Genomic DNA, 15,494 nt, shown 5'->3' with positions numbered 1-15,494 from the left:
CTGAATTTGATGGTGTGTTTTCCATTAAGATCACTAGATGTTTCAGGGGTGTTTCTGCGTTTCTAGAGTTTGTTATAGTATCCTCTCGTTTTATTTCATTTATTTATATATTTTTTTTTCTTTGTGCTACCGATCACGCAGCTGCATAAAACAGAGAATGTAACTTTAAAAGTATATTTATACAATCCGATTTAAAAAAAATCCATGTTCAATATTGTTATATCTCGCAATATCTTTATATTTCATTATAACGCTGTTTGGTGGCAAAATTTCTAAAAAGCACATACTTCTTAAAAATTGGCTGAAAAAGAAAAGAAAGTAGTGTTTTCCATACAACACGTCGTCATGGGAAGTGTTATTGATTGCCTGACAGCAGTGCATTTTTATGTGTTCTACTAAAAACAATTTTCGTAGCTAAATGGCAAATCGTTTGTCATTCTGGAATGAAAGATAATTCTTTTCCGTTTTTTTTTTTCGTTTTTTCAAAAGTCAATCTCGTCGCTTCAAGGGATAAATGAAAAATTCTTTTAGAAAGCTCAAATAAAATTAAAGGGGATGATTAAAAAGAGATGTAGTTCGTTTCAAAACAGAGTCTGAATTGTCAGGTTCATAAGCAATAGTGCAAACATTCCAGAACCTGGCGAAGAAACAAATTTGTGGACTACGAATTTGAACAAAAACTGATAAATAACCAGATATACTGTACCAACGTATTGTTTATTCATGACTCAATTAACAACAAGGAAATTAATGTAAAAAAGAAAAAAAAAAGAAAAATGGCAATTTAAACTGTTTTCTCATTTAGTACTAGTAGTATATTAAGTGGCCCAGAATTTCACAATATCTGCCTTTTTTTAAAGATACTTTTTCCTTGAATAAACTGATTTTTAGTAAAGGAATGCTAATGTTAGCTCATGAAATGATCAGGATGGCGAACGTCGTCCACCAGTCTTAGTTGCATAATTTCCCCCTCCCAGTAATGCTGTTTAGACCATCCGTCTCGAATGTGAACCATCTGAATCAAATCTGGACCCGCAGTACCTTAAAATTCCGATTTTACTCGGGAGAGAGTGTTATCATTTGGTTTCAGTGACGCTTTGACTAAAATGTAAAATACCACTTTCTATTTCAATAACTTTATATCAACGGTAAACGCCTCTCATTAGTTGAAATTGATGTCATGCGACCATGATGTCAAACTACTGTTGGTTCAAATTTGATTCTGATGAAAGAGTTTCTCATACCCATATGCGCATGCGGTTAACAATGCGTAAGCGTACTGGTCTAAAATAGACCCACTGGGGGGTTACATTTTTAAAATGAACGTGGTACGTTTGGACCATGTTACCCGCCCTAATGATGCATTTCCATTCGTTTTTCATTGCTCTGTCAACTAGATAGTCATAATTTATTTTAAATATTATTTCACACATTCGTGATTTTCTAATATTTACAACAAATTATATACCAAACTAATCTAATAGTTACACCAAAATTATATTCATCTAACTGGTCCTTTGTATTGATAATTTTAGTTGAAATACCTAACAATAATAATTGTTTCTTTTGTTGCTGCTGTTTTAAATTTGGTGACAAAATACGTTTTTGTTAAGCAATTGTATTGATACACTACTTTACTTGTACTTGTAGCGGGACCAGACAAGGACGCCTCACCCGGCATCAAGAAGATTACGAATGGTTGACTCCCATTTGTAGCGATCTTTAGCCAGCTCTTCAGCAATTAGGAGCCAGCAGCTCTCCCACCTTCTGCCAAATCTTCGAAATCCACCAACGGTGTTGACGTCGTTCTTGACAGTTGCCCACCAATTCTTCAATTGACCGCTACGTCGCCTGCGCCAATCTGGCAACGGTGCAGCTAGAAGCACTCGCTTTATGATGCGATCATTAGGTCTTCTAAGCACATGACCAAGCCAACGCAGTTTTCTCTGTTTGACAATCGTGGCGGCGGATTTGATTTTACAGCAGTGGTGGCGCACGTCAACATTTAAGATTCTGTCGGAGTATCGATTCTTCAGGATTTTTCGTAGACAGCGGTGGTCAAAGACTTCCAAATCATGGAGATGAAGTGCCTTCAAGGGCCAAGTTTCGACTGCATAGAAGAAGACTGATCTAACAGCCGCTTTATATACAGAAATTTTTGTCTTCATTCTGATCTACCGCCGGTTCCACAAATGGTGGCGGAGTTGTGAGAAGATGGCCTTGGCTTTGTTCATTTTCTTCTGTACGTCAAGGTCACAGCCTCCACGAGGGTCTATTACTGAGCCAAGATAGGTGAAGCAATCAACTTTTTCCGACTCTTGTCCGTAAAGAACAAGCTAATAATCAGAATGCATATTTAGATCCATGACTTTTGTTTTGGCCCTGTTGATCTTCATAACCAGTAGCTGAGAGAAATGTGCTATTTCATTTAACATTGCTTGGGCAGTTGCTGGATCAGCAGCAAGAGCGTCGATGTCATCCGCATAGTCCAGGTCAGACATATTAATGCCCGATCCCATAACAACACCATCAAAACTTGAGAGTGCCCTTTCCAGAATCCAATCTATACAATAGGTAAACAAAACAGGGGACAATATACACCTCTGTTTCAAACCGCTTTCTACACTGAAGGGCTCAGTTTCTTCGCCCAGCACTCTCACGATCGATCTGCAATGCTCGTAGTAGGCTTTCAATAGCTCCACGAGTTCAACCGGCATACCGTCTTCCACCATGATTCGCCAAAGGTTTTCGTAGATTGCTGAGTCGAACGCAGCCACAAAATCAAGGAGTATGTTAATTGTGGGGAGGTTGTAGCGTTCGCACTGTTGAAGAATAAGGGGGTTGATACACTAACCAGTTAACTATTTAGAAAATTTACAGGAAATACAGTTTGTTTGTTTTTTTTGACTAAAATGTAAAATACCACTTTCTATTTCAATAACTTTATATCAACGGTAAACGCCTCTCATTAGTTGAAATTGATGTCATGCGACCATGATGTCAAACTACTGTTGGTTCAAATTTGATTCTGATGAAAGAGTTTCTCATACCCATATGCGCATGCGGTTAACAATGCGTAAGCGTACTGGTCTAAAATAGACCCACTGGGGGGTTACATTTTTAAAATGAACGTGGTACGTTTGGACCATGTTACCCGCCCTAATGATGCATTTCCATTCGTTTTTCATTGCTCTGTCAACTAGATAGTCATAATTTATTTTAAATATTATTTCACACATTCGTGATTTTCTAATATTTACAACAAATTATATACCAAACTAATCTAATAGTTACACCAAAATTATATTCATCTAACTGGTCCTTTGTATTGATAATTTTAGTTGAAATACCTAACAATAATAATTGTTTCTTTTGTTGCTGCTGTTTTAAATTTGGTGACAAAATACGTTTTTGTTAAGCAATTGTATTGATACACTACTTTACTTGTACTTGTAGCGGGACCAGACAAGGACGCCTCACCCGGCATCAAGAAGATTACGAATGGTTGACTCCCATTTGTAGCGATCTTTAGCCAGCTCTTCAGCAATTAGGAGCCAGCAGCTCTCCCACCTTCTGCCAAATCTTCGAAATCCACCAACGGGGTTGACGTCGTTCTTGACAGTTGCCCACCAATTCTTCAATTGACCGCTACGTCGCCTGCGCCAATCTGGCAACGGTGCAGCTAGAAGCACTCGCTTTATGATGCGATCATTAGGTCTTCTAAGCACATGACCAAGCCAACGCAGTTTTCTCTGTTTGACAATCGTGGCGGCGGATTTGATTTTACAGCAGTGGTGGCGCACGTCAACATTTAAGATTCTGTCGGAGTATCGATTCTTCAGGATTTTTCGTAGACAGCGGTGGTCAAAGACTTCCAAATCATGGAGATGAAGTGCCTTCAAGGGCCAAGTTTCGACTGCATAGAAGAAGACTGATCTAACAGCCGCTTTATATACAGAAATTTTTGTCTTCATTCTGATCTACCGCCGGTTCCACAAATGGTGGCGGAGTTGTGAGAAGATGGCCTTGGCTTTGTTCATTTTCTTCTGTACGTCAAGGTCACAGCCTCCACGAGGGTCTATTACTGAGCCAAGATAGGTGAAGCAATCAACTTTTTCCGACTCTTGTCCGTAAAGAACAAGCTAATAATCAGACTGCATATTTAGATCCATGACTTTTGTTTTGGCCCTGTTGATCTTCATAACCAGTAGCTGAGAGAAATGTGCTATTTCATTTAACATTGCTTGGGCAGTTGCTGGATCAGCAGCAAGAGCGTCGATGTCATCCGCATAGTCCAGGTCAGACACATTAATGCCCGATCCCATAACAACACCATCAAAACTTGAGAGTGCCCTTTCCAGAATCCAATCTATACAATAGGTAAACAAAACAGGGGACAATATACACCTCTGTTTCACACCGCTTTCTACACTGAAGGGCTCAGTTTCTTCGCCCAGCACTCTCACGATCGATCTGCAATGCTCGTAGTAGGCTTTCAATAGCTCCACGAGTTCAACCGGCATACCGTCTTCCACCATGATTCGCCAAAGGTTTTCGTAGATTGCTGAGTCGAACGCAGCCACAAAATCAAGGAGTATGTTAATTGTGGGGAGGTTGTAGCGTTCGCACTGTTGAAGAATAAGGGGGTTTATACACTGACCAGTTAACTATTTAGAAAATTTACAGGAAATACAGTTTGTTTGTTTTTTTGGGAGGGGGGGCTTCAAATTTTTCGAGGATCCAAAAATCAATAAGTAGAACCAGTTTTTTCTTGCGACAGCATTTTACAAAAAAAGGTAATAAATAGATTTGGTACCAGAATTGTGCTAAAATCGAACTGGGATAGGTATCATTGTTTTAGTATTCGGTAACCGATAGTGCCAATGAGGTGCTAATTGTCCGTCACCTGGTGTACATCTCGGAACACCACCTTTTCGCAGCTTACGACAAGCTTCTACCATCCGTTCCTTTTCATACATAAAATTCACACTTTGCCGCGCAGCCGGAGCACTTACGCCACGCGTAGTGCGCGTAACCTGGTCCACAATTTTCTTAGGGAACGTATCCATTCTTAGAAAAAAAAATTACAATTTTCCCTGGGATGTTGCCGAAAATAAAATAAAATGGAAGACACAAGTTTTATTTTCTTAACAACATCATGACCACAAGAGACATGATGGCTGGATAAGGCAGGACAGCAAAATAAAATTAAAAACAAGAAAAAAATAAAGGAATCTTTTTGTCTGTGAGGAAAGAGAAAATACAAGCTATGATGAGTCAGTAAGGATATTCCACCAAACTACATGAGGCGAATGACGAAAAAAGCAAGAAAATTAACACAAAAATTAGAAAAAATAAGAAAGGAATTAAACACTAACAACCAATAATGATAGGGCTTGTTTAAAAAACAGTAAAATAAAATCAAGCATGGTTAGTAGGAAAAGAATAAGGATAAAAACTAATTATAGAACCAAGAGCCACCTTTCGACGAGCAAGGAAGATAACATGACAGACAAGAATCAGCCAATATGGAAAAAATCATATTTGATGGGTAGCTTAAAATGATGGGTAGCAAATATAATACTTATATTTGGAATCACAATAAAAAGCAGATTCTTTTAATTTGTATATATTGATGTCAAGGGATTGACATTAAGCATGGATTATCTGGACAGAATACTATACAGAAAATGGGAAAGTGAGTTGGAGGCACTAGAGATATGACCTACAGTTTGGTTAAAGTTGGCTTTTACGCCAAAAGACTTGGCCTTTGGCCTATCGTTCCAAAATAGGAAGAATTGTCTCAAAATTTTCTAAGGTTTCATATAAATTGATTGTTTTTGCAATTTTGAAATTTTCTTCTCCCCTCCCTACCCAAAAAGGAATAAATATCTGTGTGCTTGTCCAGAGTTGCTACTCAAGTTCGTATTAGCTAGTTACAGACCATGAGTAGTCCTTTTGTTAGTTTAGTATATTAAAAAGCATATTAAAGTATATTAAAGCAAATATAAAGTATTTTATAAAATAAAGCAATATAAAGTATGTAAATTTAAAATATATAGTAAATATAAAGTATAGCAAATATAAAGTAAATTAAATATAAAAGCAAATATAATAACAAGTAAATATAAGTAAATAAAGTCAAATATAAACTAAAGCAAATATAAAGTATAAAAAAGCAAAATTTAATAAAAAAGAGCTTCCATGTACGAAGGAAGCCTTAACCCTTACTGCTCTTTTATTCAAGTAGGTATTGGTTAACATATCATGTCAGCCTAATGATTGTGGCAATATTTCTATCTTAGCCATCCACATAATTGACCATACTTAACATAACATCTTTTTTGACCTGAGTTTACCATTATAATAGACAAAATGTGGGAGAATTTAGAGATGCAAAAAACTAATATCATCATGAGAAAGACCATGGCCAACTCAAAATAAGTGATATATGGGACCCTATTATCCCTAGGTTGAAGAAATCCTCTCTACCCCGTCAACCTTCAGCAACAGATCCTGCCCCAACAAAGTCGCAACAACAAGCAGCTTTGATTGCACCTTCTAAATCTCTACTATATCAAATTGATGCAGGCTACTTAGTCTTTTTGTTTAGTTTTATGTTGTTAGTAGGTTTAATTTGGCTGTTTTGTTTGTCTACTTTAACTTGCTTGGCCCCAGTTCTAACACTCAACACGCATGAGAAAGAATTAACCCCGGTCCCTTCGAAATTATCGCTTGCAATGCATATAATACATCTTGGAGCTCAATAGCTTAAACAAAATTTTATTATGATGAATAACCAGGCTGGTGTTAGACAGTTTTAATATATATATATATATATATATATATATATATATATATATATATATATATATATATATATATATATATATATATATATATATATATATATATCAAACAGTTCGTGGTAACGAACTGTAGTCCAACAGTTCGTGGTAACGAACTGTAGTCAAACAGTTCGTGGTAAGGAACTGTATCAAACAGTTCGTGGTAACGAACTGTAGTTTTGTCAATACGAAAAAAATTTCTACTGAAAGTAAGGAGCAGTATTAAAATTTAAAACGAACAAAAATTATTACGCATATGAGGGGTGTACCTCCTCGTTATACCTCACTGTTTACGCTAAATTATTTTAGTAATTTCAACTATTTATTCTACGGCCTTTGTGATTCAGAGGTCATTCTTAAGGAATTGGGACAAAATCTAAGCTTAAGTGTAAAGAGTGAGGTATCGACAAGGGTTGAACCCCCTCATATACGCAATAAAACATACGAATATAGAAGTTCGTTACGTAAGTTAATTCGTAAGTTACGTATATTTTTTACCAATGAAAACGTCTGTAAGAAATTAAAAGTTCTAGTTGCCTTTTTAAATAACCAAAAACTTGGAGGGCAGCTAGGCCTCCTCCCTCGCTTCTTTTTTCTCAAAATCTTCCGATTAATTGCAATTAATTAATATACAAATTTGATTTTAATTATTTATGTGCGGAGAGCCAAGATAAAACATGCATTAAATCAAAAACGTCCAGAGATTAAATAAAAAAAAACAAGTTTTTTTAACGGAATGTAAGGAGAGACGTTAAAACTTAAAACGAACAGAAATTACTCCGTATATGAAAGGGGCTTTTCCTCCTCGATTCCCGCTCTTTACGCTAAAGTTTCTTACTGTTTAAAAAAGTAGAGTTAAGAGAAAGGGTCAAACTTTAGTGTAAAGAGCGAGGCGTTGAGGAGGAAAAGCCCCTTTCATATACGGAGTAATCTCTGTTCGTTTTAAGTTTTAACGTCGCTCCTTACATTCCGTTAAAAATACTAACGAACTGTAGTAAGGAGCGACCCGGCTCACTCTACTCTAAAAAATGGAATTTTGATACCAATAGCTACATCAAAAGAATCGCATTTTAATGCTGATTTTAAATATATAAATTTCATCAAGTTTAGTCTTACCCGTCAAAAGTTACGAGCCTGAGAAAATTTGCCTTATTTTAAAAAATAGGAGGATACACCCTAAAAGTCATAGAATCTTAACGAAAATCACACCATCAGATTCAGCATATCAGAAAAATCTATTCTAGAAGTTTCAAACTCCTATCTACAAGAATGTGGAATTTTGTATTTTTTGCCAGAAGGCAGATGACGGATGTGTGTTTATTTGTGTTTGTTTGTTTTTTTTTTTTTTTTTTTTTTCCAGGGGTGATCGTATCGACCCAGTGGTCCTAGTATCTTGCGAAAGGGCTCATTCTAACGGAAATGAAATGTTCTAATGCCCTTTTTAAGTGACCAAAAAATTGGAGGACACCTAGGTTCCCTCCCACGCTAATTATTTTCCCAAAGTCAACGGATTAAAATTCTGATATAGCCATTTTATTCAGCGTAGTCGAAAAACCTTATAACTATGTCTTTGGGGACGACTTACTCCCCAACAGGCCCCGTGGGGGGCCTACAAGTTACAAACTTTGACCAGTGCTTACATATAGTTTTGGTTATTTGGAAGCGTAGACATTTTCAGGGGGCTTTTAGGTTGGTGGGGGGGTCAAGAATAGGGGGATATGTTGGGGGAACTTTCCTTGGAGGAATTTGTCATGCGGGAAGAAAGTTTTCATGAAGGGGGCGCAGGATTTTCTAGCATTACTAAAAAAAACAATGAAAAAATAAATATGAAAAGATTTTTTCAACTGAAAGTAAGGAGAAGCATTAAAAGTTAAAACAAACAGAAATTATTACACATATGATGGGCTTACCTCCTCCTAATACTCTGCTCTTTACGCTAAAGTATTTTGAGTAATTTCAACTATTTATTCTTACGGCTTTGTGATTCAGGGGTCGTTCTCAAGAAATTGGGACAAAATTTAAGCTTTAGCATAAAGAGCGAGGCACTGACGAGGGGCTGAACCCCCTCATATATGTAATAAAAACATGAGAATACGAAAGTTTGTTACGTAAGCTAATTTGTAAGTTACGAATATCTTTTACTAATAAAAACATTCGTAAAAAACTAAAAGTTCTAGTTGCCTTTTAAGTTACCAAAAAATCGGAGGGCAACTAGGCCTCCTTCCCCACTCCTTTTTTTTTCTCAAAATAATTCGATCAAAACTATGAGAAAGCCATTTAGCCAAAAAAATAAATATGCAAATTTCATTTTAATTATTCATCTGCGGAGAGCCAAAATCAAAACATGAATTGATTCAAAAACGTTCAGAAATTAAATAAAAAACAAGTTTTTTATCGGAAAGTAAGGAGCGGCATTAAAACTTAAAACGAACAGAAATTATTTCGTATATGAAAGGGGCTGCTTCCTCATCAACGCCCCGCTCTTTACGCTAAAGTTTTTCACTGTTTTAAAAAGTAGAGTTAAGAGAAAGAGTCAAGCTTTAGCGTAAAGAGCGAGGCGTTGATGAGGAAGCAGCCCCTTTCATATACGAAGTAATTTCCGTTCGTTTTAAGTTTTAATGCCGCTCCTTACTTTCCGATAAAAAACTTGTTTTTTTTTATCTAATTGTTAAAGGAAGTACCTATTCCTCTTGATAAATGGCATAATTTCCGTCTGTTTTAATTTTTAAGGTTGCAGTTTACTTTCATTTAAAAACTTTAGGTTAATTGTCACCTAGTTTTAATATCTTATCTAGGGTTATTTTAAATAGTGGGGGGGGATAATCCCTATGCTTTCTGCAGTCTATATTTTTGTGTAATTTTGCAGAAAAATGATTTGAAAATGAACTAATCCAATAAAGTGGACTACTTAAAATAGCTCTGGGGAGAAGGGAGTGAGAGGGAGGCTGAAATTTCAAATGTGAATTAATTGGTTATAATTTTCACGTCTTTTATGGTTCTATAACCTATAACTTTAATCTTTAATGACCTATAGCCTTTATGGTTGTATGTCCTGAAATATGTTATTTCTTAGGTGGTGGTCCTCCATATTTATTGGGAAGATTTCAGGCTGTAGTCTCAAAAATAGGTGCCTAAAAATACACTTTTTTTTTTAGCATGACGCATTCCACCCATACACACTCAGATCCACTAGAGATAATCATGCCTTGGGTAAAAGGCAATTGACAAAACTGAGCGTAAATGGGAATTATAATTTCTATGTATAGAGATTTTAGTTTCAGTTTTTATAGAATATTTGGTTGTACATGAAGTGTTATTAGAATAAGCTCACATGAAACTCCAGTAAGAAAACCTAGAGTTTCAAGTCATTATTAAATCTAAATAAAAATTTTAATATTATTTTGTTGGTCAATTAAATTAGGATCTTACATCCAGGCCCTTTAAATACTCTCTATACCGAAGATAGGTTTCCTTAAAAAAAAAGAAATTCTTAGAAACATCATGTAAAAACAAAATTCCCTGTAATGATTTTTTAATTTTACGGAAAGGGTTTTAAAGGAAAGTCGTGAAGTATACAATCTCTTAGGGTATAGGTCTGGGTATGTAATTAGAACATCAGGGCTATTTTCAATGAGATCAGAGGTAATTTCAAGTTAGATTTGATCTTCGTAGGTCAAGCTTAACTTGTTCACCCAATTCAACTTCACAAAGCAATTCCCATAGTGTTAGTTCAAAGCTGAGCAATCATACAGGATTGGTTACATTTTGTTAGTTAACAGCTGATTTATGTAACATATTTTTTAATAAGAGAATGGAATTGTTAATTGGATTCAACCTTATTCGGTTCTTTGGATCGTAAATCTATTTTTCCTTTGACATTAACTCAGTTAAAGGATCATAGTTGTTCATATAATGATTCTTTTATGCTGGTATGATAAAGACGAGCCTAGTAATAAAGCAAGATGACAGTTTAGACAGTGAAAAGAGGTCTGATCCATTACTAGAGAGAATATACATTTTTCAGTAAGAAATTTACTTTTTTCAACACAACCTTAAGTTTAAAATGTAGCCTTTTAGTATAATTTGTAATGCTGAATCCAGGAATAGGAGGTCCATATTCATAGAGAAAAAAAAAACTGCGATACGATGGATGTCTTTGGGCCAGGTTTAAAATGTATGTGTGTATTACTTATTTGTTTTTTTTTCCATTTTCTTCCATTTATTGTTAGCTATAAGATCTTGCATTATAGGGACATTTGTTTGCTTTTATTATGAATTACTTTTGCGAAAAATAAAATTAAAAGGCAAAAACAAAAATGAAACACAAGTAAAGTACATCATAACTTTAAGGCTAAAAAATATGTTCTGAATTTTGGGCTTGATGTAAAATATAAATTTGTTTTAAAAATTCACCATATTCCTTTTTTTCTGCTACACTCTTTCCCCAAAATTATTATTTATTGAGTATTTCTTTATTTAAGCCTATATTGTTCATTTCTCTTTGAGGTGCTATCCCAAAAACTCATTCCAATCTTTTATTTTGAAAAAGGACTATGAAGTGAAGATATAAAAGTAAGTTCTTACCTCTAACAATAAGACGAGCAGGTTCAGAATTGAGGTAATCAACAGAATCAAATGTGGATGCAGTAACTTGACATTCCCATAAACCATCATCTAAATCTGCACGGGCTGATAAAACTTTGAGGCTGCAATCACCTTGTTCTGGATCCCCTGACCACTCGTATTTTCCAGGGTAAATTCCAATAAGCTTCAAAGAAATATTTATGTGACCTCTTATCCAAGCTTTGGTGAAGTATAAGATATTTAACTTATTTCTTTTGCCAAGATTTTCCCCGTTTTGCTTACCATTTTGATAAAGAGTTACCGAAAGGTAATGAAGGTAAACACTGAATATAAACAAAAATAAAGGAAGTTAACTAAAGAGGAAAAAATACACTTTATAAAGGGGGTGGATTTCATTACTGGTTCAGAACAATCCACCCATCAAAGATGACATTCAAGAGGAGTTAGGGACTTGGAGCCAGAGTTGGCATTTGCGACCCATTTAATATACTTAGATGTCTTTGTCGAAGTGGGTGAAAATAGACAAAACTGAAACCACAATCCTCAGCAGGTGAAATCTTCTGGTAAACATCAAAGCAAATAGTCGATTTCCAACTTAGCTTGGCAAGTTGCTTAAAAGAATTAATAATGCAATTTTGCATTTAATAAACTTAGATGTCTTTGTCGAAGTGGGTGAAAATAGGCAAAACTGAAACCACAATCCTCAGCAGGTGAAATCTTCTGGTAAACTTCAAAGCAAATAGTCGATTTCCAATTTAGCTTGGCAAGTTGCTTAAAAGACATAATAATGCAATTTTGCAAAAACAAACTGTAATTAGAATTCTATTTATTCAAGCTTGAACTTTCCAAGTTGAAGAGACTACAAGTTTGTTACTTAATGCTTGGCAATTACTGCATCAAATGAATTTACAATAATTACTCAGTTTTATATGTATTTGCATGTTGTTGTTTTTTTTATAAATATTTCCCCTCCTGAATAATCCTTTAGAAAACACAGTGGTCAAAAGAAAAATTCAGTTAATACTATTTTATTTTCCGCGGGTTTTTCATGATAAAAAAATGGGTCCTTACGCAATTTTGAACATGGACAAAAGTAGTCGGAAAAATTAACTTGCTATACATATAATAAAAAAAAACTCTATCTAAAAATTAATGTTTAAATCTCTTAAATTATTAATTAGTTTTTTCAACTCTCGGCCGTTCAAAGCCAAAATGCTTTTCATGCCAATAAGTTTTAACGGGAAACAAGGCTATCAGGGAAAATGATATGTTTGGAACAACAATAGATCGAAATTTTAACTAGTAAAGATTTTATAGGTGATACTAATTTGCGCAATGGGCCAATGATCATACGTAGTGCATCTGACCCAAAACCATGAAAAGGGATCACTCCCCTTGCATCTTTCATTAGTGTACATAATCCCCAGACCATTCCATCGGGCTGTCACTGTTCAAGTACTTTTTCAGTGTTAATATGAAATATCTTCCTTTAAAATTATTTTATTTTATTATGCATAAAAAATCATCAGCACTTGGTTTAGTAATTTTAGCAATTTAGGAGTAAATTTTATCCTTGAATCAAAGCAAATTTTGCAAGAGGCCAGCTGTGCTATTTCATTAGTTGGGTTATTTTGTAAAAATAACCCTCTTAAATTATGGTGGTAATTCACGAAGATGTAAGGGTGGAGACATGGATTTTTTTTTATTAAGTTTTAATGAATACCCAAAATAAGATTTTTTTCAAAATCGGGAAAGGGGCTTTTTTTTAAGGAAATACGAAAAGCATGTGTTTTTTGAAACCTAGGGGGCAATTGCAAACCTCCACATCCTTATTGCTGCATATACTGTCAATCATAATAAAATAATCCCAAGCCAATTAAATTATTAAATATTGCAAAATAGATTTTTGCAATTAAATAACTTAAGTTATCTTATGAAGCCTGTCAATTAAATGTTGATTAAACAGAAAATAAACAGTTTCCGGCCGGTGGACAAACACAGTTAGTTCTCTGTGATAGCCCAGATTCCAGAACCCCTTTAAACTCCCAAGTCAATCAAAGACTTTCATCTTACTCTTCTGTCCTTCTGCCACACACAGCTGCCTCCCTTATTGATGACCTTGCAGTCCATAACAGCTGTTCCACCTGGATTAACCTCAGTCTCTGTCGCCTGCTTCTCAAACGACTGTTTTATTCCTCTCAGCGACAATGCATCTATAACGACAACAAGAGAAATAATTTGTATTGATTAGCAGTAATTAAATGAAGCAGCATTATTGACAGGCAAACAAAGATAAGCAGTTTCAGCTTTCCAATGATTGGACAAAGTAATTAGATTGTTGCTATTGCTTTAGGAGAAGTGGTTAAATCTGTTACTAAATTTACACACTGGACGCTATTATGACCTTCTGGTCTATAGGAGGGAGGAAAAAATATAGTTAATGCTACTGCACAAATTGCGCTAAAAAACAGAGACTTGATCCAAAAATCAGTTACTATAGTAAAACTGAAAATAAAATGGAATCTTGGCTTTAATACAAAGGGCTCTGCACAAGGCTACCTAATGTGTGTTAAAACTATGGAGACAAGGTATAGGAACCTTCCTAATTCATTCACCCCCTTATAAATGTAATCTGATGATTTTGTGAATTTAGACTATCCTAAACATGATATTAAAACAAGCAGAAATTTGATATTTTTTCAGACAAAAGTAGGGAGTGATGTTAGATTTAAAACAAACAGAAATTAGCCTATACATGAGAAGGCCATCCCTTGACCAAATTCTCTTTGCGTTAGAGTCATTTCTTTTTATCCTTATTTTAAGAATGAAATCTCTTGAACAAGGAAAATCTGATATATGATATGTGACTTGCATTTTAGAACTGTCTATGTTTGTTGCACTATAAAATACTCTCAGTAAAGAAGAAGTTAAAGTTTAGCTCAGAAAGTGGGGTAACAACCCCCTCACATAAAGGATATAAGCTAAAATGGATAAACATATTTATTTGTAATGGATAATGCTCATACAGGATAATTTACGTTCGCTTAAGAATTTGATGTCGCTCTTTTATTTCATTTGAATTTTTTTTTAATCAGCCAATAAACGATGTGGTAACTGAACGCTCTTGTAGCTGAAACCTAGTGCATATGAGCCCCATTTAACTGAACCTTCGTTCAGATGAACCTGTGCGCAACTCAATCCCATTTAACTGAACCCTCTTACAACTGGACCCCCGACAATTCCACCCGAGCTCTCGCTCACTCAACCATATTTAATTGAACCCTCAAAGAAACTTTCGGGAATGGGTCTATCACCCAATAAAGTATTTTTTGGTTTTACAGCAAACTATAAGCTTTTCAATTAGTGCTCGGGTAAGGATTTGTCAAGGGACAAGTGAAAACTCGGATTTTATATCTGGCACCCTCACCCTTTGCTCTTTCAGTTGGAATTGTGAAGTTGCGTAAATAAATTTTATTTGGTTTGTTCCCTATAAAGACAACCAGAAAATGAAACCCGCCTTTATAGGGTATGGGAATTAAAACACTAATTCCGATAAGCTTGGATGGTTACCCGTGCCAGTGCCCCTATGATGTTCCAGTTTCCAGTGAGCCGCTAGTGAAGAGAAAAAAAAAAGAAGAAAGAAGATATATCCGGATATCAAACACCTTTTTAAAAGTCCAGAGAATTTCTTTATAATTATTTAATTCTGAAATGAAAATAAATAGCATCTATCACTAACAAAATAGCTTTGTATCTGAGATAATTGTTTGTTTTTTTATTTGGTAGTTTCATCAGAACTATTGTTTTTCCCACTTTCAAAGATGACAGAGACTCCAAAGTTGGCTGGGACTAGGATTTAAAACACCTCTTTAAGGGTTTTCTACCATGGAGATTTCACTTTTTATGGCTTCAAGCCTTTGCACTCAAGATATGACACTAAAACATGAATTTGGTGCCATAACACGTGCATTAGGGTTCAGTTGAATGGGTTGAGTTGCTCGGGGATTGAGTCGTAATGGAACCGCTAAAACATACTTTTTAATATTTTAGGCTATAATAGGT

The 15,494-nt window shown here is 35.2% G+C and overlaps 1 protein-coding gene across 4 annotated transcripts in view; it reads right to left on the bottom strand.

The window, feature by feature from the left end:
* LOC136027625 (hemicentin-2-like) overlaps positions 1–15,494 on the bottom strand; it is a 255,202-nt gene that overhangs the window by 164,579 nt on the left and 75,129 nt on the right. For all 4 annotated transcript variants that reach the window (XR_010617638.1, XM_065705042.1, XM_065705041.1 and 1 more), the window contains 2 exons: positions 13,506–13,645; positions 11,433–11,616 (listed from right to left, as the gene is read on the bottom strand). Coding sequence is in view for 3 of the 4 variants with exons in the window: in XM_065705042.1 (XP_065561114.1) it covers positions 11,433–11,616; positions 13,506–13,645 (324 nt within the window). In the remaining variant the exon portion in view is untranslated. The remainder of the gene's footprint in view (positions 1–11,432; positions 11,617–13,505; positions 13,646–15,494) is intronic.

The sequence above is a fragment of the Artemia franciscana genome, chromosome 5, assembly GCF_032884065.1.
Source record: "Artemia franciscana chromosome 5, ASM3288406v1, whole genome shotgun sequence".
Taxonomy (NCBI): Eukaryota; Metazoa; Arthropoda; class Branchiopoda; order Anostraca; family Artemiidae; genus Artemia; species Artemia franciscana.
This window is presented reverse-complemented; position numbering and strand designations above follow the sequence as displayed.